The following is a 15,388-nucleotide window of genomic DNA, read 5'->3' on the forward strand; positions in this document are numbered from 1 at the left end:
TTGAGGTGGCACCCAGTTAAAGTCGGTTCAATTTAAAACACACTTTAATTTTGACTATAGTTGCAAAATAATTAAAAGCAGGTTTTTATTTTAAAGTTGTTTCTAAAGGTATTTATAGACGGCAATACTGAGTATTAATATTTGTCAAAAATTCAAGTATCATAATAGAATTTCATCGTCTAAACAAAATTTGTATTAGATTTTCAAAAAATACAAATGATTTTTTTGATTTACGGTCGATGTTCAAAATTAGTTTAAAACAATTCAAAAACTTTTTATTTTCATATGTATCGGGTATGTATTTACAAATACAAATTAAGGAAAACAAAAAAGTCAAGAAAATATAAAATAAAAACAAAGTTTGCAGAAAAATATCAATCAACAAAGAAATAAAATATTTGTAATACTATCGTGTAAACAATAAAAGTCTTTTCGAAACAATTTTTTAAAATACCGAATTATTTCAATAATATTTTAAATTTGAAAAGTGTTAATACTCAGTATTGCCGTCTATAAATACCTTAAAAAGAACCGACTTTAGTGTTTGACTATGATTATGGGCCAGTGTTTTTAAGTATATTATTTAATAATAAAAGCTCTAATCGATGTAATCGAGAAAAACTATAAGTATTTCCGAAGTCTATGGCCACCAATAAAACAGAATTTCTATATAAAACCCCCTTCATAGTTTTGGTGTAGCATAATGTAATTGATGAGCTTTGTTGTCTGAAATATCATTTGTCCCCCTATTCATTTATGGCATAGATTTCCTTTTGATTTGGTTGTTGGAAATGTTGAAAATTATCAATTTCAGTTATTTAATCTGTTAATGAATTTACGCACAATTTTATTTTTACCCTTTGCTAAAGATTTTGTTACATTACATATTATGAAGAAGTGTATTTTTTTACAACTGTATAGTTATACATAATAGATACAATTTTAGATATTGAAATTAGTTTATACAGTTTTTGTTAAACAGCTATAAAAATTGGCATCTTATGGGCTCATTTTATCAATGAATTTAAAAAAAATAAAATCAAACTTTGTCGATTCGTTTTATAAAATGCGCATAGATACATAGAATAAAATATATTTACATACAAGCGTTACTGAGAGACAAATAACCTAAGTCTGTTGTCAAAAACCTAAGTCTTTCAACAACAAAATGCCATAAAATATGGTAGAGAGTAATTATTTTAACTCTCTGATTACTTTCAGTTCTACTTACTTAAACACTCAGTTTTAGTGGAATTTGTCATTTAACTGAGAATTATTACAGAATTGGAAAATGGTACAAACATTTTTATATCACTAGCCTTAAAGATGTCATAATAGGTGTGTTCGCGTACTTTCCAGTAAAAAATATCCAGTAACTTTATTTTAGAGAGTAAAAAAAAATTACTCTCAATCTAAAAAAATATTCAAAAAAGTACGCAAACAACAAATTGTTATTTTACTTCTTTTCTTTGCAAAACTTGTATATTGTATTAATTTTCAACTTTTTAGTTCTGTTTACATTTGCAACCACATGTTTTAAACACAATTTTATGTTGATATTTTTTACTGGAGAAAAAATATCCAGTAAAAAGTATCATGTTCTCTATCTACGAACTGTCACTTTTAACACTCTCTTGCTCTCTCGTTACAAGTTTTTAAAAGTAAACGAACGGAATCCCGTAACTTCCAGTGATAATTTGTACAAATTATTACAAATTACCAAGTACGCGAACACAACTAATGTAAATTTTCATATTGCTAACTTTAAGACGTACTGGATAATTTTATTGTGAGTGGGAAAAACAGTTCAAATTTCATTTCTGAAAGGTGCGTTTTTTCAATTGCTTCAATGCATTTCTGATGAATTCTAATAATGCCAAATTTGGTTATTTTCCCTGCATTTTACTATGGTATGGTAAAGTTAGATTTGAAACATATTCAGCTGTTAAATAAATACATACAGTGAATGTCACTTAAAATCGTACACCATCGTAGTAAAATTTTATTCATTAGTTTTAGAATGTTGATGTTTTGAAAATATTTTAAAATCCTATTTTTATATTGTGTGTGCCCGAAAACTCAATACACTCACAGTTTTTACTAACACAATCACATATTTCTTACTTACAGCTCAGCTTAAAATTAACGAAAATATTTTTTTCAGTAATTTTATAATAATGACAACACGGCAATACTGGCTTTAACTTAATATTTTCTGTTAATTCGTTCAACATAGCAATTTTTGCAAGAACATTCGTAGTTGGCGACATTTTTAAAATGAACTTGCAATGCATAGTGTAGAAACACAAACAATTTTGTGGTTTTTCGATGATAATATGTATTCATTACTTACAAGTAATTACTTGCATGTGGAAACGGGGGGTTACCTACAAATAAAAAAATTGGGTAACACTGTCAGTGCCCAGAATATCAACGCTTCATTAAAATTCGTACAGGCACTAAAAACTAAAAAAAGGATACCCTACAAAGTATTAGGATTATTTTATATTAACATTTTTTTAATTTTTAAAGATTTAATTATAATTTAATATATGTAACATTACGAATTTAAATGAAATATGAATTTTGTGATTTTCTTTAATTTTCATCAATATTTTTTTAAGGAATTGAGGTTTTGTTAACTTTTTTGTTGAAATACATATTTTTTGTTCAATTAATAAAATGACTTTTAATTTTTTATATAATCACCTATTATTGCCTGTATAATTTCATAATATTTAATAAAAAATATGTTGTACGTTTTTGAGTGACACTGACTGTATTTAAGTACACAAAAAAAAAATACACTTTAATAAATGCTAAAAATACTGTTACATAATTATAAACTAAACTACATATTTATATGTTTATTCAACCAATTTCTAGCCACATTTCCGTAACGATGCCACATTAATTCGATTAGAAAAGCTACAGTTGAGAGAATATGCAACCAAACTAAAATCATAAATATAGCACCCAATTCATTCATTGACAGTGGATCTTTATCCGCATTATTATTGCTATTCAGTTGACCATAATTGGTGACTTTTAAAGAGCTAGTCAGTGACAGACCATTACGACGACTCCACAATGTTATGAAGCCATGGTATTGTGCATCAGAAATCTGGTCATTTAGCACCGGTATAAAGTATGAATGATGGCGTACGTAAATGGCTAGTTGTTGGGTTAGCAGACGCTCTTTAACCAAATGCAAATGTTGCCACTGACTACCGTTCACTTTGCCAAAGTAGCCAAAGTACTCGTAGGGTATAATAAAGGCTATCGGCTCCTTGGCATTCAACATTTCCGTAAACGTTTCCAATATGGTTGTATTAAAAATTCGCTTGCGTTTCATATCCGGCAGAATATCAAAATATTTGCGATTTTCCGGTGTCGTGCTAATCAAATAGTTTTGCTCAAATACATTTTCAATCGTTTGCGGTGGATTCCATTGCTTATTGTCACGCAACATTTGATAAATGCCCGACTGATAGGCATTGCGTAGTATTAATGTTACCATCAGCCAGCAGGTGAGCAAAAATCGTGCAAAATTACGTTTTGGCATGTGGGCCGTTGTCATTGTGGCACCCACGGCCAGTGCATACAAATGGAAGTGGGGTGTTCTATTAGCGGAACCAATTAAAAAATCTCGATAACGCAACCATTTTCGTCGTCGTCCACAAGTGCAGATGAGTAAAGAGCTTAGAGCAAAAATTAAACCAAGCGCAAACCATACGGTATAATGAAATGGAAATGCCAGTTTTTCATATGTTGTATAGAAATTGATAACGTTGGTAACAATGTAGATGGGACTAAGCATAAAGTAATTGGTTTGTGAAAATGTCGACGAATAATCTAAATCTTTTCTATAGCTGAAGCCGCCCAATGCAAAGTCACAATAACGTGAAAACATCTGAAATGTAGAAGAGAGAGAGGGAGTGAAAGGATAATGACAAATGTAAGTAAATTTTTGTTGGCTTACAAATTAGACTGAGATTAGTGGTTAAGAGGTAAAGTAATTTCGTAGTGGTTACTGTTAAGATAATTTAAAACAAAACAAATTAGAAAACTAATTATCAAAATAATATTTGAAAATTATACTTACCTTACTTGACAAAACGGTATACAAACATGACGAAAATTATGTCGCGTGACAAATCATACTTAATACTGTAAAACAAAACCCAATGTGTTTGTAGTTCAACAAGACAACTCTCAATTGATATATTAATGTTCCACTTCGCCAAATTTTAAATTTTTTAAAGGCAGACGAAAACGAATTTTAGTGTCTGATTCGATCGATTTATTGCTAATACATTGGCAAAAAACAAATCGACTAAACCTATATTCTTCACAAAACATAGTGTTACAAATATGCTATGTAAGAAAAAAATTGTTCAGATTTCTTTTTTTGTTTCACATCAAAGGCATGTCGCTTACGGTATATGCCTTTGAAGTGAAACAAATAAAGAAATCTGAACAATTTTTTTCTTACATAGCATATTTGTAACACTATGTTTTGTGAAGAATATAGGTTTAGTCGATTTATAAAATTCGTCCTAGATATAACTTTCTATGCTAAATATATTTTTCTTTCCTCTTTAACTACGAATTTACTTTTTACCCTTAAACCCTCACGATTAAATTTACCTTGTTAAATATGCGTTCCTTATTAGATACATCCTCTTTTATCGGATCAATCCAGTGGATTTGAATAGAAAAATTCAATTTATCAGCTACATATTTCAACAGGTCCCCTTCTAAACCCACATAATCCATAATACTGCTATTTTTCTTATCCGGCTTGAGACTGAAATATGGCATATCTTGCCAAGTGCAGCAGATAACACGACAGCCATAAAAATTATTCAGCTTATTGGGAAAATAATTGGTATTTGCCCAACGTTGTTGATCCACTAAATACCGATTTATAATGACCGGTTTAAAATCTCTACATGCTGTGGGCGTAAATGGAAAATAGGTGAGCATAACAATGTCACCATCTGCCAATTCTATGACCAATGCCACGCTTATTATATCCATATGATATAAATCTTTAAAGATCATATAAAGCGTATCATAGTCCAATGTTTTTAGGGAAGTGATGAACAGTAAAGTGTGTGAGAGATTCATATTGCCAATATGAAATATTTTGTTATAGAAATATCTTTAATAAAATATCAATTAAATAGTAAAGATTATTTTACACATATTTATATACATTAATGTTTATAACTCACTTAAATCTTTTTATATTATCCAGCAAAACAATTTCATTATGTCTTAAATTGTGAAATAGTTTTTGACGTTGATAAAACACCTTATAAGAGGCATTATTAATGTCATACAAAACACTATTGATAAAGTCATTTGCATAAAAACGATCTTCACTCGAGTCTTCATCAAAATTGGCAAAGAACAATAGACGACTATCGGTTTCCATGAATGTGTTTTGTATTATTAAAGATAATGCTTGATATAAATTTTGTTTCTCACTTGCCCCATTCAAATTTATATTGTTTTGAAATACAATCAAACCTATTAGCAGGATAATGGGAAGCCTTTTATTCTGCATGTTCTTGGTTAAATGTTAAATAAGCAACTAAACACACATTTCAGTTTGATATTTAGTTAGTTGTATTTATAAGTTAAATTTGTTGCTTCATTTGTGTTGTTTAATACACAAATGTATTACAGGAAAATTATTAAAATTAAACTTAATATTATTATTAGTTATTATGCATGCATTACTTGAATTAAACCCCACATAAATCTAAATATATACTTACTTATTACAACCTTTAATAATTGAGTAATGCCCTTAAGGGATTTTGAGATTTCTTAATGAAATGTAGTATTATAAATATTGAGTACATATCTAATCATACAAACTTAATTTGTATTGTTTATAGAATAATTATATATGATATAGCTATTCGTTACATTCACATTAGTTTGTAAACTATATTAAATGGAATTTAATCATATTAGGACTTTTTAAAGCAAAGGCGAAAACTTGTAAGTAAATATCATTAATTATTATGAGAAAATTCCTTTCATTCGTAAATCATTACATATATAAGATGGTTTTGTATATAAAAACAAAACTATTCTATAGAAAATAATCAATAAATTAACCATGATATTTGGAAACGGATAAGAAAGATTTCTTAATTACACAGGTCAACAGCAAAAAAAGGCTTCACTAACCACTACATAGATTTGATGCAATATGGTTACCTAAGGATATTATAAAACACAATATATAAACGGATTAATGGTTATTTAAATCTAAACGTTTCCAAGTTTACTTTAATAATATCGGACTAACCCTTTTTGAGTTATCATACATTTTTTGGAGAAACTTCTAAAAAATTCTCAATTTTACCCAAAAAAAATTTAAAAAACTTCTCCATAGAATTTTAAATTTAGACCATATTTGTACTACTGGAACCACAATACATCAAAATTGTGTAGTAGTTTAAAAAGCCTTTAAATTTTTTTTCGTAATCGAAAACACATTTTTGTTATTTTTTGTGTTTCAATTAAGAAAATTATCTATTCAATAATTTTTGTATTTGAAATTCAACCAATAACGAAAATTGTATATTCAATTGTTAAAATAATCAAATTCAGAACTCAAAATTCAATGGAAAATATCAAGAAATTTTGTTTTTGAGCAAATGAATACTTGATTTAATTATGAAATAATTGAAACCAGTTCAATATGTGACAAATATTTGAATTGAAACGGTTTAAGAAATAATTTTTTCTTTGAAAGTTCAACCCATAGGGTAACATAGAGACGAGACGTAATTGTCAAAAACCTAATTCTGTTGTCAAAAACCTATCTCTCGCAACAACAAAATACATGCTAGTCAATGTATTTTGTTGTTGTATCAAACATATTTTTTGTTGTATTTTTGTTTGACAAATCGTAGTGTCTCGTCTCTATGTATAATTCTCTATGGTTCAACCCATAGGGTAACATAGAGACGAGACGGAATTGTCAAAAACCTAAGTCTGTTGTCAAAAACCTATCTCTTGCAACAACAAAATACATGCTAGTCAATGTATTTTGTTGTTGTACCAGAAATATTATTTGTTGTATTTTTGTTTGACAAATCAGAGTCTCGTCTCTATGTATAATTCTCTATGGTTCAACTAATAACGAAATTTGTATATTTAGTTATCAAATTCAGATGAATATTTTTGAAAATATTTTTTAAAGCTAATAGAAAAAATTTAAACACTTTGGCCCATAATATAGTCAGATATAAAAAATACTTTAAGAGAATTAAACTCGACTATACTTAAGAGTGGACTTTAGGTCTTTCATTAGGGTTTGGGGTCCGGGATTTCCCGTAAAATTATTGTCGGGAATTCCCGGGAAATTTAAATATTTTTCCCGGGAAAAACGGGAAATTTAAAATTAATTAAAAATACTTTAATATATTTAAATATGACATCTCTGCTTGATGAATGGCTTGTTCCAAATATTAGTGGAGATTTGAAACACCATTGAGGATACAGTAGAAGCATAAAGCCGAAATGAAACCATTTTTCTGATAGGTGATGCTATAATGAACAGCAGTTATCTAAAAATTCTACGATTTCTCAAAAAACGGTTCATTCAATTAAATTAAACCTAAAAACTTCAACATTATAAGATAAATTATAATATAAAAACACAATGTTAAAAATTTATGGACAGCAAATGTATGAACGTCTATTTGACCACAATGTTGCCTCATCTGTTCAAAGCGTTGATGATGAGGTTTCCGAAATACAAATGGAGCAAATTTTAAAAACCAATTAGAATACTCAATCAATATTGAAAAGGAAAGCCCTAAATATTTAAAATAAAATGCTGAAAGTTTAAAAAGATAATTTTGAATTTCATAATTTTGTTATTTTAAAATATATATATTTTATATAAAAAAAAGTTAATTTTATAGCAACAAGTGATCTCCAAATATTTTAACAAACTTTATTTGGTTTTATGTGGGTACAATTGAATTGTAATATATTGTTTTTTTGTTTTAATAAAATGACACAATTTTATAAAATAATTTTCTTTTTTACTTATTTTTCTAGTTAAAAAAACATGAAATTTTTCATTCCCGTTTCCCGGGAAATTAAATTATTCGGGAAACCCCAAACCCTATCTTTCATAGACAAGTTAGAGTATACATCTGACGTTGAAGTCGAATCTAAATATAAAACTAGCTGAAGCTGTTAACTCGTTTAACAACAACATCAAGTAAAAAGTTCGGTAAAAATTAAAAAAAAAAATTAAGTTACAAAATATTGGTAGAGATTTTGCAATTATTGAGCAGTTATCAATAAAATTAGTACCAAAATATCCTATATATGATATTAATATTATCTTTTCCTTTTTTCCACCACAAACAACTTATTTATACCCTACACCACCATAGTGGGGAGGGTATTATGCGTTTGTGCAGATGTTTGTAACGCCCAAAAATATTAGTCTAACACCCACCTTAAAGTATACCGATTGACTTAGAATCACTTTCTGAGTCGATTAAACGATGTCCGTCCGTCCGTCCGTCCGTCCGTCCGTCTGGTTGGCTGGCTGGCTGTCCATGTAAACCTTGTGCGCAGAGTACAGGTCGCAATTTTGAAGATATTTATAGATAAATTAAACTATAAAATAGTTTAATTTATCTATGTATCTACACATATTTCGCTCCAAATAAGTTTTATATATACAAAATTCATGTCACCAAATTTTGTTACGATCGGTCCATAATTAGTCATAGCTCCCATATAGACCCGCTTCCGAAAATCACTTTAAAGTGCATAAATCGCTTAAAAATGTTGGTATACACACAAAATTCAACATAGTTAACTTTAATATAGACATAAATCACACGACCTAATTTTGTGGTGATCGGTCCATAATTGGTCATAGCTCCCATATAAGGCCCACTTCCAAAAATCACTCAAAAATATAAATTATTGATATTTTAAAAGAAAAATATTTTTACTCATTTACTTGGTGTAGGGTATTATATGGTCGGGCTTGACCGTTCAATTGAAAACATACTTTAATTTTGACTATAGTTGCATAATAATTAAAAGCAGGTTTTTATTTTAATGTTGTTTTTAAAAAGAACCGACTTTAGTGTTTAACTAGGATTATGGGCCTTCATATTTGTTTATCCTAAACCATTTCCGCCCAATGAAAATATGTCACTTTGAAAGTAAAACAATTTTCATTTCTTAAAATATAGTCTTTAATTAATAAATCATTAATTAAAGGCATAATTCTCCCAAATGTCCGGTGGTGTCAACTAAAAGCACGACATTTTTACACAACAAGTTACTCACGATTTTTTTTACAATGTATCCGCATGGCTGGCAGGGAAAATACCATATTGTTTACAGTTTTTAAATCTAGTTTTTAAATATGTATTTCAAATCAATTTTACTACAGATCACATAAATTAAATTAAATAGTTAATTAAAATTAATAACACGTAGAAAAATAAGACAAGGATATTGAAGTAATAAAGATTTTAGTTTACTAATAGATTTATAACAACTTTATTAAACATGATTGCACTTATTATTTCAACACATTTGATTAACTACACAGAAAACAATTTCTTAAACCGTTTCAATTCTAATATTTGTAACATATTGAACTGGTTTCAATTATTTCATAATTCAATCAAGTATTCATGTGCTCAAAAACAAAATTTTCTGATATTTTCTATTGAATTATGAGTTTTGAATTTGATAATTGAATATACAATTTTCGTTATTGGTTGAACTTTAAATACAAAAATTATTAAAACCAATAACGAAAATTGTATATTAAATTATCAAAATTATCAAATTCAAAACTCAAAATTCAATAGAAAATATCAGAAAATTTAGTTTTTCAGCACATGAATACTTGATTCAGTTATGAAATAATAGAAACCAGTTCTAAATGTGATAAATGTTTGAATTGAAATATAGTTTTTTCTGTGTACTTAAAGAAGAAATTCATATTGTTCACCAAATATTAATATTTTTAGTTTATAAATTATAATCTCTAAGATAAATACAACAATACATATTAAAATCAAAACGCCATAAATAATGAAAATACCCTCCATGTCACCAAAATTTAAGGATTTAAATTGGCTATCCCGAAAATTACGCAAATACTCGGTATCCAAACTTTTGTGGGCCCAAAAATCTATAAGACCCATGCTGCGCATATTCATAAATAAATCATTAATGCGATGTATTAAATAGGAGTGTTTTGAAAAATACATTGTTATGTGTTGAGTAAAAATAGTTTCGGGTAAAACATAAAAAAGGCCCCTCTTTTGTTCATTAATGGCATGATATGTTACGTAATCTTTGGGTGAAACAGAAGCCAAGCAACGTATTTGCTTATCGTACTCAAGATAGAAATACGAGCTTTGTTCAGAAGTATTTTTAAGTTTTATTACATCAATAAAACCCTTTTCTATGCGCGGCACAGTGTAAACTGAATCGTACGTAGTCTCTGTCATAACTAAACTACATCGCTGATTAATAAGATCTGTTAGAGTTTGAGGAGGTTCATGGTATAAATTTAGTTTGAGTAATTGAAATAATAATGACTGATAAGCAGTACGTAGTAGAAGGCCATAAAAATGCCACGAAATAATCATAAAACGTGAAAAATGAGGTTCGGGAATTTGTATTAAGGACTGACCCATAAATAAACGAATAATATTCATGGAAGGCGTTCTTATGCGTGGACATCCTATTGCTATTTTTAGCAGAAGATATTTATCATAAAAGAAATCTACGATAAAGGCTATGATGAAACCCAATTGAACACTTAAAAATAAACAAATCCAGGTTACTTTATCGAAGGGATACACCAATATTTCCAAGGGTGTATAAAGTTGTGTTGTTGTGAGGACACTATAAACCTGATAAGTTTGATAGTACGGCAATGCTGCTGTTAATACATTGGAACGTTCCAGGGTGTAACGAAATGAACCCAAACTAAGGTCGGCTGTATGATCATGAAGCTAAGAAAAAAAATTATGATTTTGATAAGATTTGTTTAATAAAAAATTGCTTCTAAATTTGCTATCTACTCTTCCTAAAATTACCATTTTCATTGCTCCAGTAATAGTGCCGTCTGATAAAACCTTTCCTCTCTGCTCATTATTAGGCGGCTCTTGCAAATTCAAAGTAAAATTCAGTTTTTCTGTCAAAACTTCCAGTAATTCTCCCTCAAAATAATCAATTTTATAAAAGCCATCAGCACTTTTCGAATAGCTGAAATATGGTGGGGTATTCCATACGGCCACGACTAGAGGACAGCTTTGTAAATTGGTAGTCTTTAGAGGAAATATAGTTACACTGATGGGATTTGACCAGGCGCCATTATAGTAATTAATTTGCTTCAACAAAGGCATCTTACAGCTTAAATAGTTATCAAAGGGAAAGTAGGTATATACGTCTACAACAGAATTTTTGCTAGCTGTCATCAGTGATACATTTATAATGGAATTTTGCCAGAAATATGCCAACATTTGATTGAGAACGTTGAAAAGATTGGCAAATCTTGAGCCATGCATTAAATACACCAGATAATATTCCTGTATATCATAATTTCTGGTAAAATTGGCCGGATCTAATAGTCTGCATGGAAAACAAAATATTGATTTTTTTTCATATACACAAACAGCAAAGTTTTTCATTTACCTCAAGGATTCGAAGTCATCCACTACAATTAGATTGTATTTACGATTCAATGTTAGGTGACGTACTTCAGAACTTTTACTTTCAATTTCCACTTTTATCATGGTTAAATTAAGTAAAACATTATTCAAAAAATCCTTTAAATGTTTTTTTAAATTCAATCCCTGTACATATGTGCTGACCATGAAACTGCCTGTACTTGGTACAAAATACTCACGTATTATACTGTAACAAGCGGCAATAGAATGTTGCAAAGATAATGGCATATCCGCGTCAATGGCTTTTAGCATAATTGATAAATTATGATGTTTTAGTGGCTCCTGCTCTTGCACCTGCTGTTGTTGCTCCTGCTGCTGTTCACAAGACCAAGTTATTAGCAGACTTAGTGTCACGGTGAAAATTGTTGAACGCATCGTAACGTTGGCGGACGTTAAAAGTTCGCAGAGTCTAAATAACTTCCGTTAGGTTTGTTGTTGAACATCGAACTGAAAACAAAACTCGCTCTCTCGTTTTTGCGGGTTTCCTTTTCATTTGGTTGCAAATTATTTGTAATTGTGCCAAAAAGCAGTGTTGTGTTGGGCACGTTGATGATGAGGGGGTAGACAATCTTTTAATTAGGGGTATTCAAATGAACTTGCAACTAAACGTGGCATAATAATTCATAACGTCTTTTAAAGTCAAATTTATGCTGTGGCAGAAAAATAATCGAAAATACTTGCCAGAGGAATAGTCTTATTTTCTAGGTTTTTCCTTTCTAAAGAAATTAATGTTATGTTTAAATCCTTATCGAAAATAGAAGACTCAGAAATCTTCACAGAGAAATCGTTCAACCAACTTTGACTGAACAAAACATATTTATAAATTTATTCAAAGTATTTAACATTGTTAGCTATGACCTTTTCACAACTTTTTGGCAACATATGGATTCCGAGCCAAAAGAACTGCTCATCTTTCTATTCCAAAGTGAAGCGTATCCCGGAGAGAGCGTTCTGCATCGACCCAAACAAATAGTAGTGGAGCGGGACACGATCTATACTAAAAAGCGGATGACCTTCTTCTTAACCACTTCATTCTAAATACTTTTTAACAGGTATTGCAACATGTGGCCTAGCGTTGTCATGATGAAATATTACAGCTTCATGTCTGGCCAATGTTCGCTTCAAACGAATCAGATGCCTTCGGTATAGGTGATGTTCTGGTCAGATTTCAGTAGCTCTTAATAGATAATACCCTTTTGCTCCCACCATATACAACGAATTACCTTAGCGCCATGTATGTTTGTCTTTGGTATCGATTCGTCCGGTTGCACGGGCTTCACATACGTCTCTTACGCTTCGGGTTATCGTAATCGATACATTTTTCATTGCAAGTAATGATTCGGTGCAAGAATTATTTACATTTATACCGTTCAAGCATCATTGCCGACATGCACAATCGTCTTTGAAGGTTTCTCAGCTTCAATTCGTATGCCACCCAATTTTCCTAATTTTGTGTGAATCCTGCTGTTCACAAACGTTTTGAAATTGCTGATTGAGTATCTCCCAATGATTTAGCAAGTTCTTGTTCAGTTTTATAACAATCTTCATGAAGTAATGCCTTCAATTCTTGGTCTTCAAACTTTTTTGACTAGCCTGGGCGATCTTAGTCTTCCGTGTCAAAATTACCACTTCCGAACCGCACAACCCATCTCTCGCACGTTGAAACCGATGGAAGACATTCACCACAAGATATGGTGAACAATCGGTGTTATTCAACTGCACTTTTTTTCAAATTAAAGAAGTAATGTAAAACTTCCCGCATATGACGATTCGTATGTACAAAATACGAATAAAAAAAAAACTGTGTTTTACTCTATTCAATAACTATGTGAGAATAAATTGCAGATATGTACCCTGCAAAATTAATTTTTTTTTCTCCATTACCCCACTTGGGGGCATTTGGCTTCCACAAAGCATCTCCATCTTATACGAGTTGTTGAAGTAGTTGTTTTTTCGCGTATTTCCCATGTAGATTGCACTGTCCTTCCTAATTATTGGAGTAACGTGCGACTCCATGTACGGTGTTGCCATTAAATATATTGTTATTGTTTGTATCAGTTTAAACGGTTGTTGTTCCAGCTAAGTAGATCTGCTGTAGCGGGTCTTCGGATACATGTATGATGTTGCCAAAAGGATTCAATCGATTGTTATTATTGTCGTGTGTCAGTTTCGTTAATCGGTTGTTGATCCAGCAAAGTAGATGATTGGTCTGCTGTATCTGGTCTAGGATAATGGTGCTGTGCTGGCATCTGTCGTTGCCTAGAAACAACGATCTCTCTGTGTTTGGTGTAGTGGTGGGGAACCTAGCTGATCTTTGATTCCTACCTTTTTCTCCCAGGGGGTGGCAGGCTGCCTGACCTTTTTCCATGATGTTATCCACTTTTCCAGGTGGAGGAGTGGTCAGGGGGCTTCTTGGATGAATTGTTTAGAGGGAGGTTAATTTTAAAAACTCGAAAACCATGATTTAAATTTTTCGTCCTCTGCCAGGCATTGAACCTGGGGTGCTTGGTTTTGTAGGCAAGTACTTTAACCACTATACCATGCCGCCACTTTTCAAAAAAAAAATTACATATAAGTTACTAAAAACAAAAACCGCGTTCAAAAGATACGCCATCTATTGTAAATCCCGCATTTAAGGATATGCTTTTCTACATTAAAAACTAAAAACTGTTTGATAGCATCAAATTAGTCACGGTAGTACAATAGTACTTTGTAGAATGCAATAGAATCAACAAAAGTATGATCGTATCAACTTTTCCTTGTCTGAATTCTGTATTCGATTGGATCTTTTACTTTAGGTTCCCATTTCGAGCCCATTTGTGGTTCAAATTTCTGCCATTAAAGCAGTGAATTTCACAAGGGTTTAACATGCTCTGTGTTTCGATAGGTAGACTGCAGTTACTACATCTGTGGTCATATGGAAGAGTGGCTAACTAAAGTCGACATAAGGGCAAATTTATAACGAAAAAGCTCTTAAGTAGAAAATGTATCAAATCTTATTTATTTACCAATACTTTGTTTAAAACCTGTACCTTTGATGTCTAGTAAATATATTACCAATATGATAAGTTACAGATTTTTTGTAAGAACCAATAAGTATTACCTAAAATTGAGAATATTTCAAAACCTCTTTTTCGACTAAAGATATTCTTCCATATGAACACAGAGACAGTATATATCAGTTGAAACAACTACATCTTCTTTTCTGAAATTTATCTCTAATTAATGCATATCAAATATAAATTTAACACAACTGACGTGTTTGATGAATTCTGAATCATTATTAGATTTTTCCCCTACGTATAAGACATTGAATACAAAAACCCCGCGCTGAACTACAGAAAACCCCGCCAATGATTTATTATTCAATTTGTGGATTTTTTTTATATTTTTGTTCAGTATCAATTTACACAACGACGTCATAGTTTGCATGTTGAACAAAAGGAATGCGTGCAAAATTTACGATGTTGCATAATTACATTGATGAGTTAATTTGTTGGTAATTTTGTTTTAACAGACATTAATGCAAACACACTCATATACATACAAACAAATTGTACAAAATCCTGGCGTTATTTAAAGTCATTTTTTAAATTTCTTGTTTTATTAAAAATAGTAAATTT

At 30.4% G+C, this 15,388-nt stretch overlaps 2 protein-coding genes across 2 annotated transcripts; both read right to left on the minus strand.

Moving 5' to 3' along the window:
• Positions 1 to 2,851: 2,851 nt before the first annotated feature.
• LOC135958333 (uncharacterized) lies at positions 2,852 to 5,443 on the minus strand. The gene is made up of 3 exons (XM_065509238.1): positions 5,241 to 5,443; positions 4,651 to 5,167; positions 2,852 to 3,913 (listed from the first exon to the last, which is right to left on the minus strand). The coding sequence occupies exons 1-3, from the start codon at positions 5,441 to 5,443 to the stop codon at positions 2,852 to 2,854; spliced, it is 1,782 nt and encodes a 593-aa protein (XP_065365310.1).
• Positions 5,444 to 10,007: 4,564 nt separating this feature from the next.
• On the minus strand, positions 10,008 to 12,140 carry LOC135958334 (uncharacterized). Its single transcript, XM_065509239.1, has 3 exons — positions 11,731 to 12,140; positions 11,133 to 11,667; positions 10,008 to 11,048 (listed from the first exon to the last, which is right to left on the minus strand). The coding sequence occupies exons 1-3, from the start codon at positions 12,138 to 12,140 to the stop codon at positions 10,008 to 10,010; spliced, it is 1,986 nt and encodes a 661-aa protein (XP_065365311.1).
• Between the last annotated feature and the right edge of the window lie 3,248 nt (positions 12,141 to 15,388).

This window comes from Calliphora vicina, chromosome 4 (assembly GCF_958450345.1).
Source record: "Calliphora vicina chromosome 4, idCalVici1.1, whole genome shotgun sequence".
Classification (NCBI taxonomy): Eukaryota; Metazoa; Arthropoda; class Insecta; order Diptera; family Calliphoridae; genus Calliphora; species Calliphora vicina.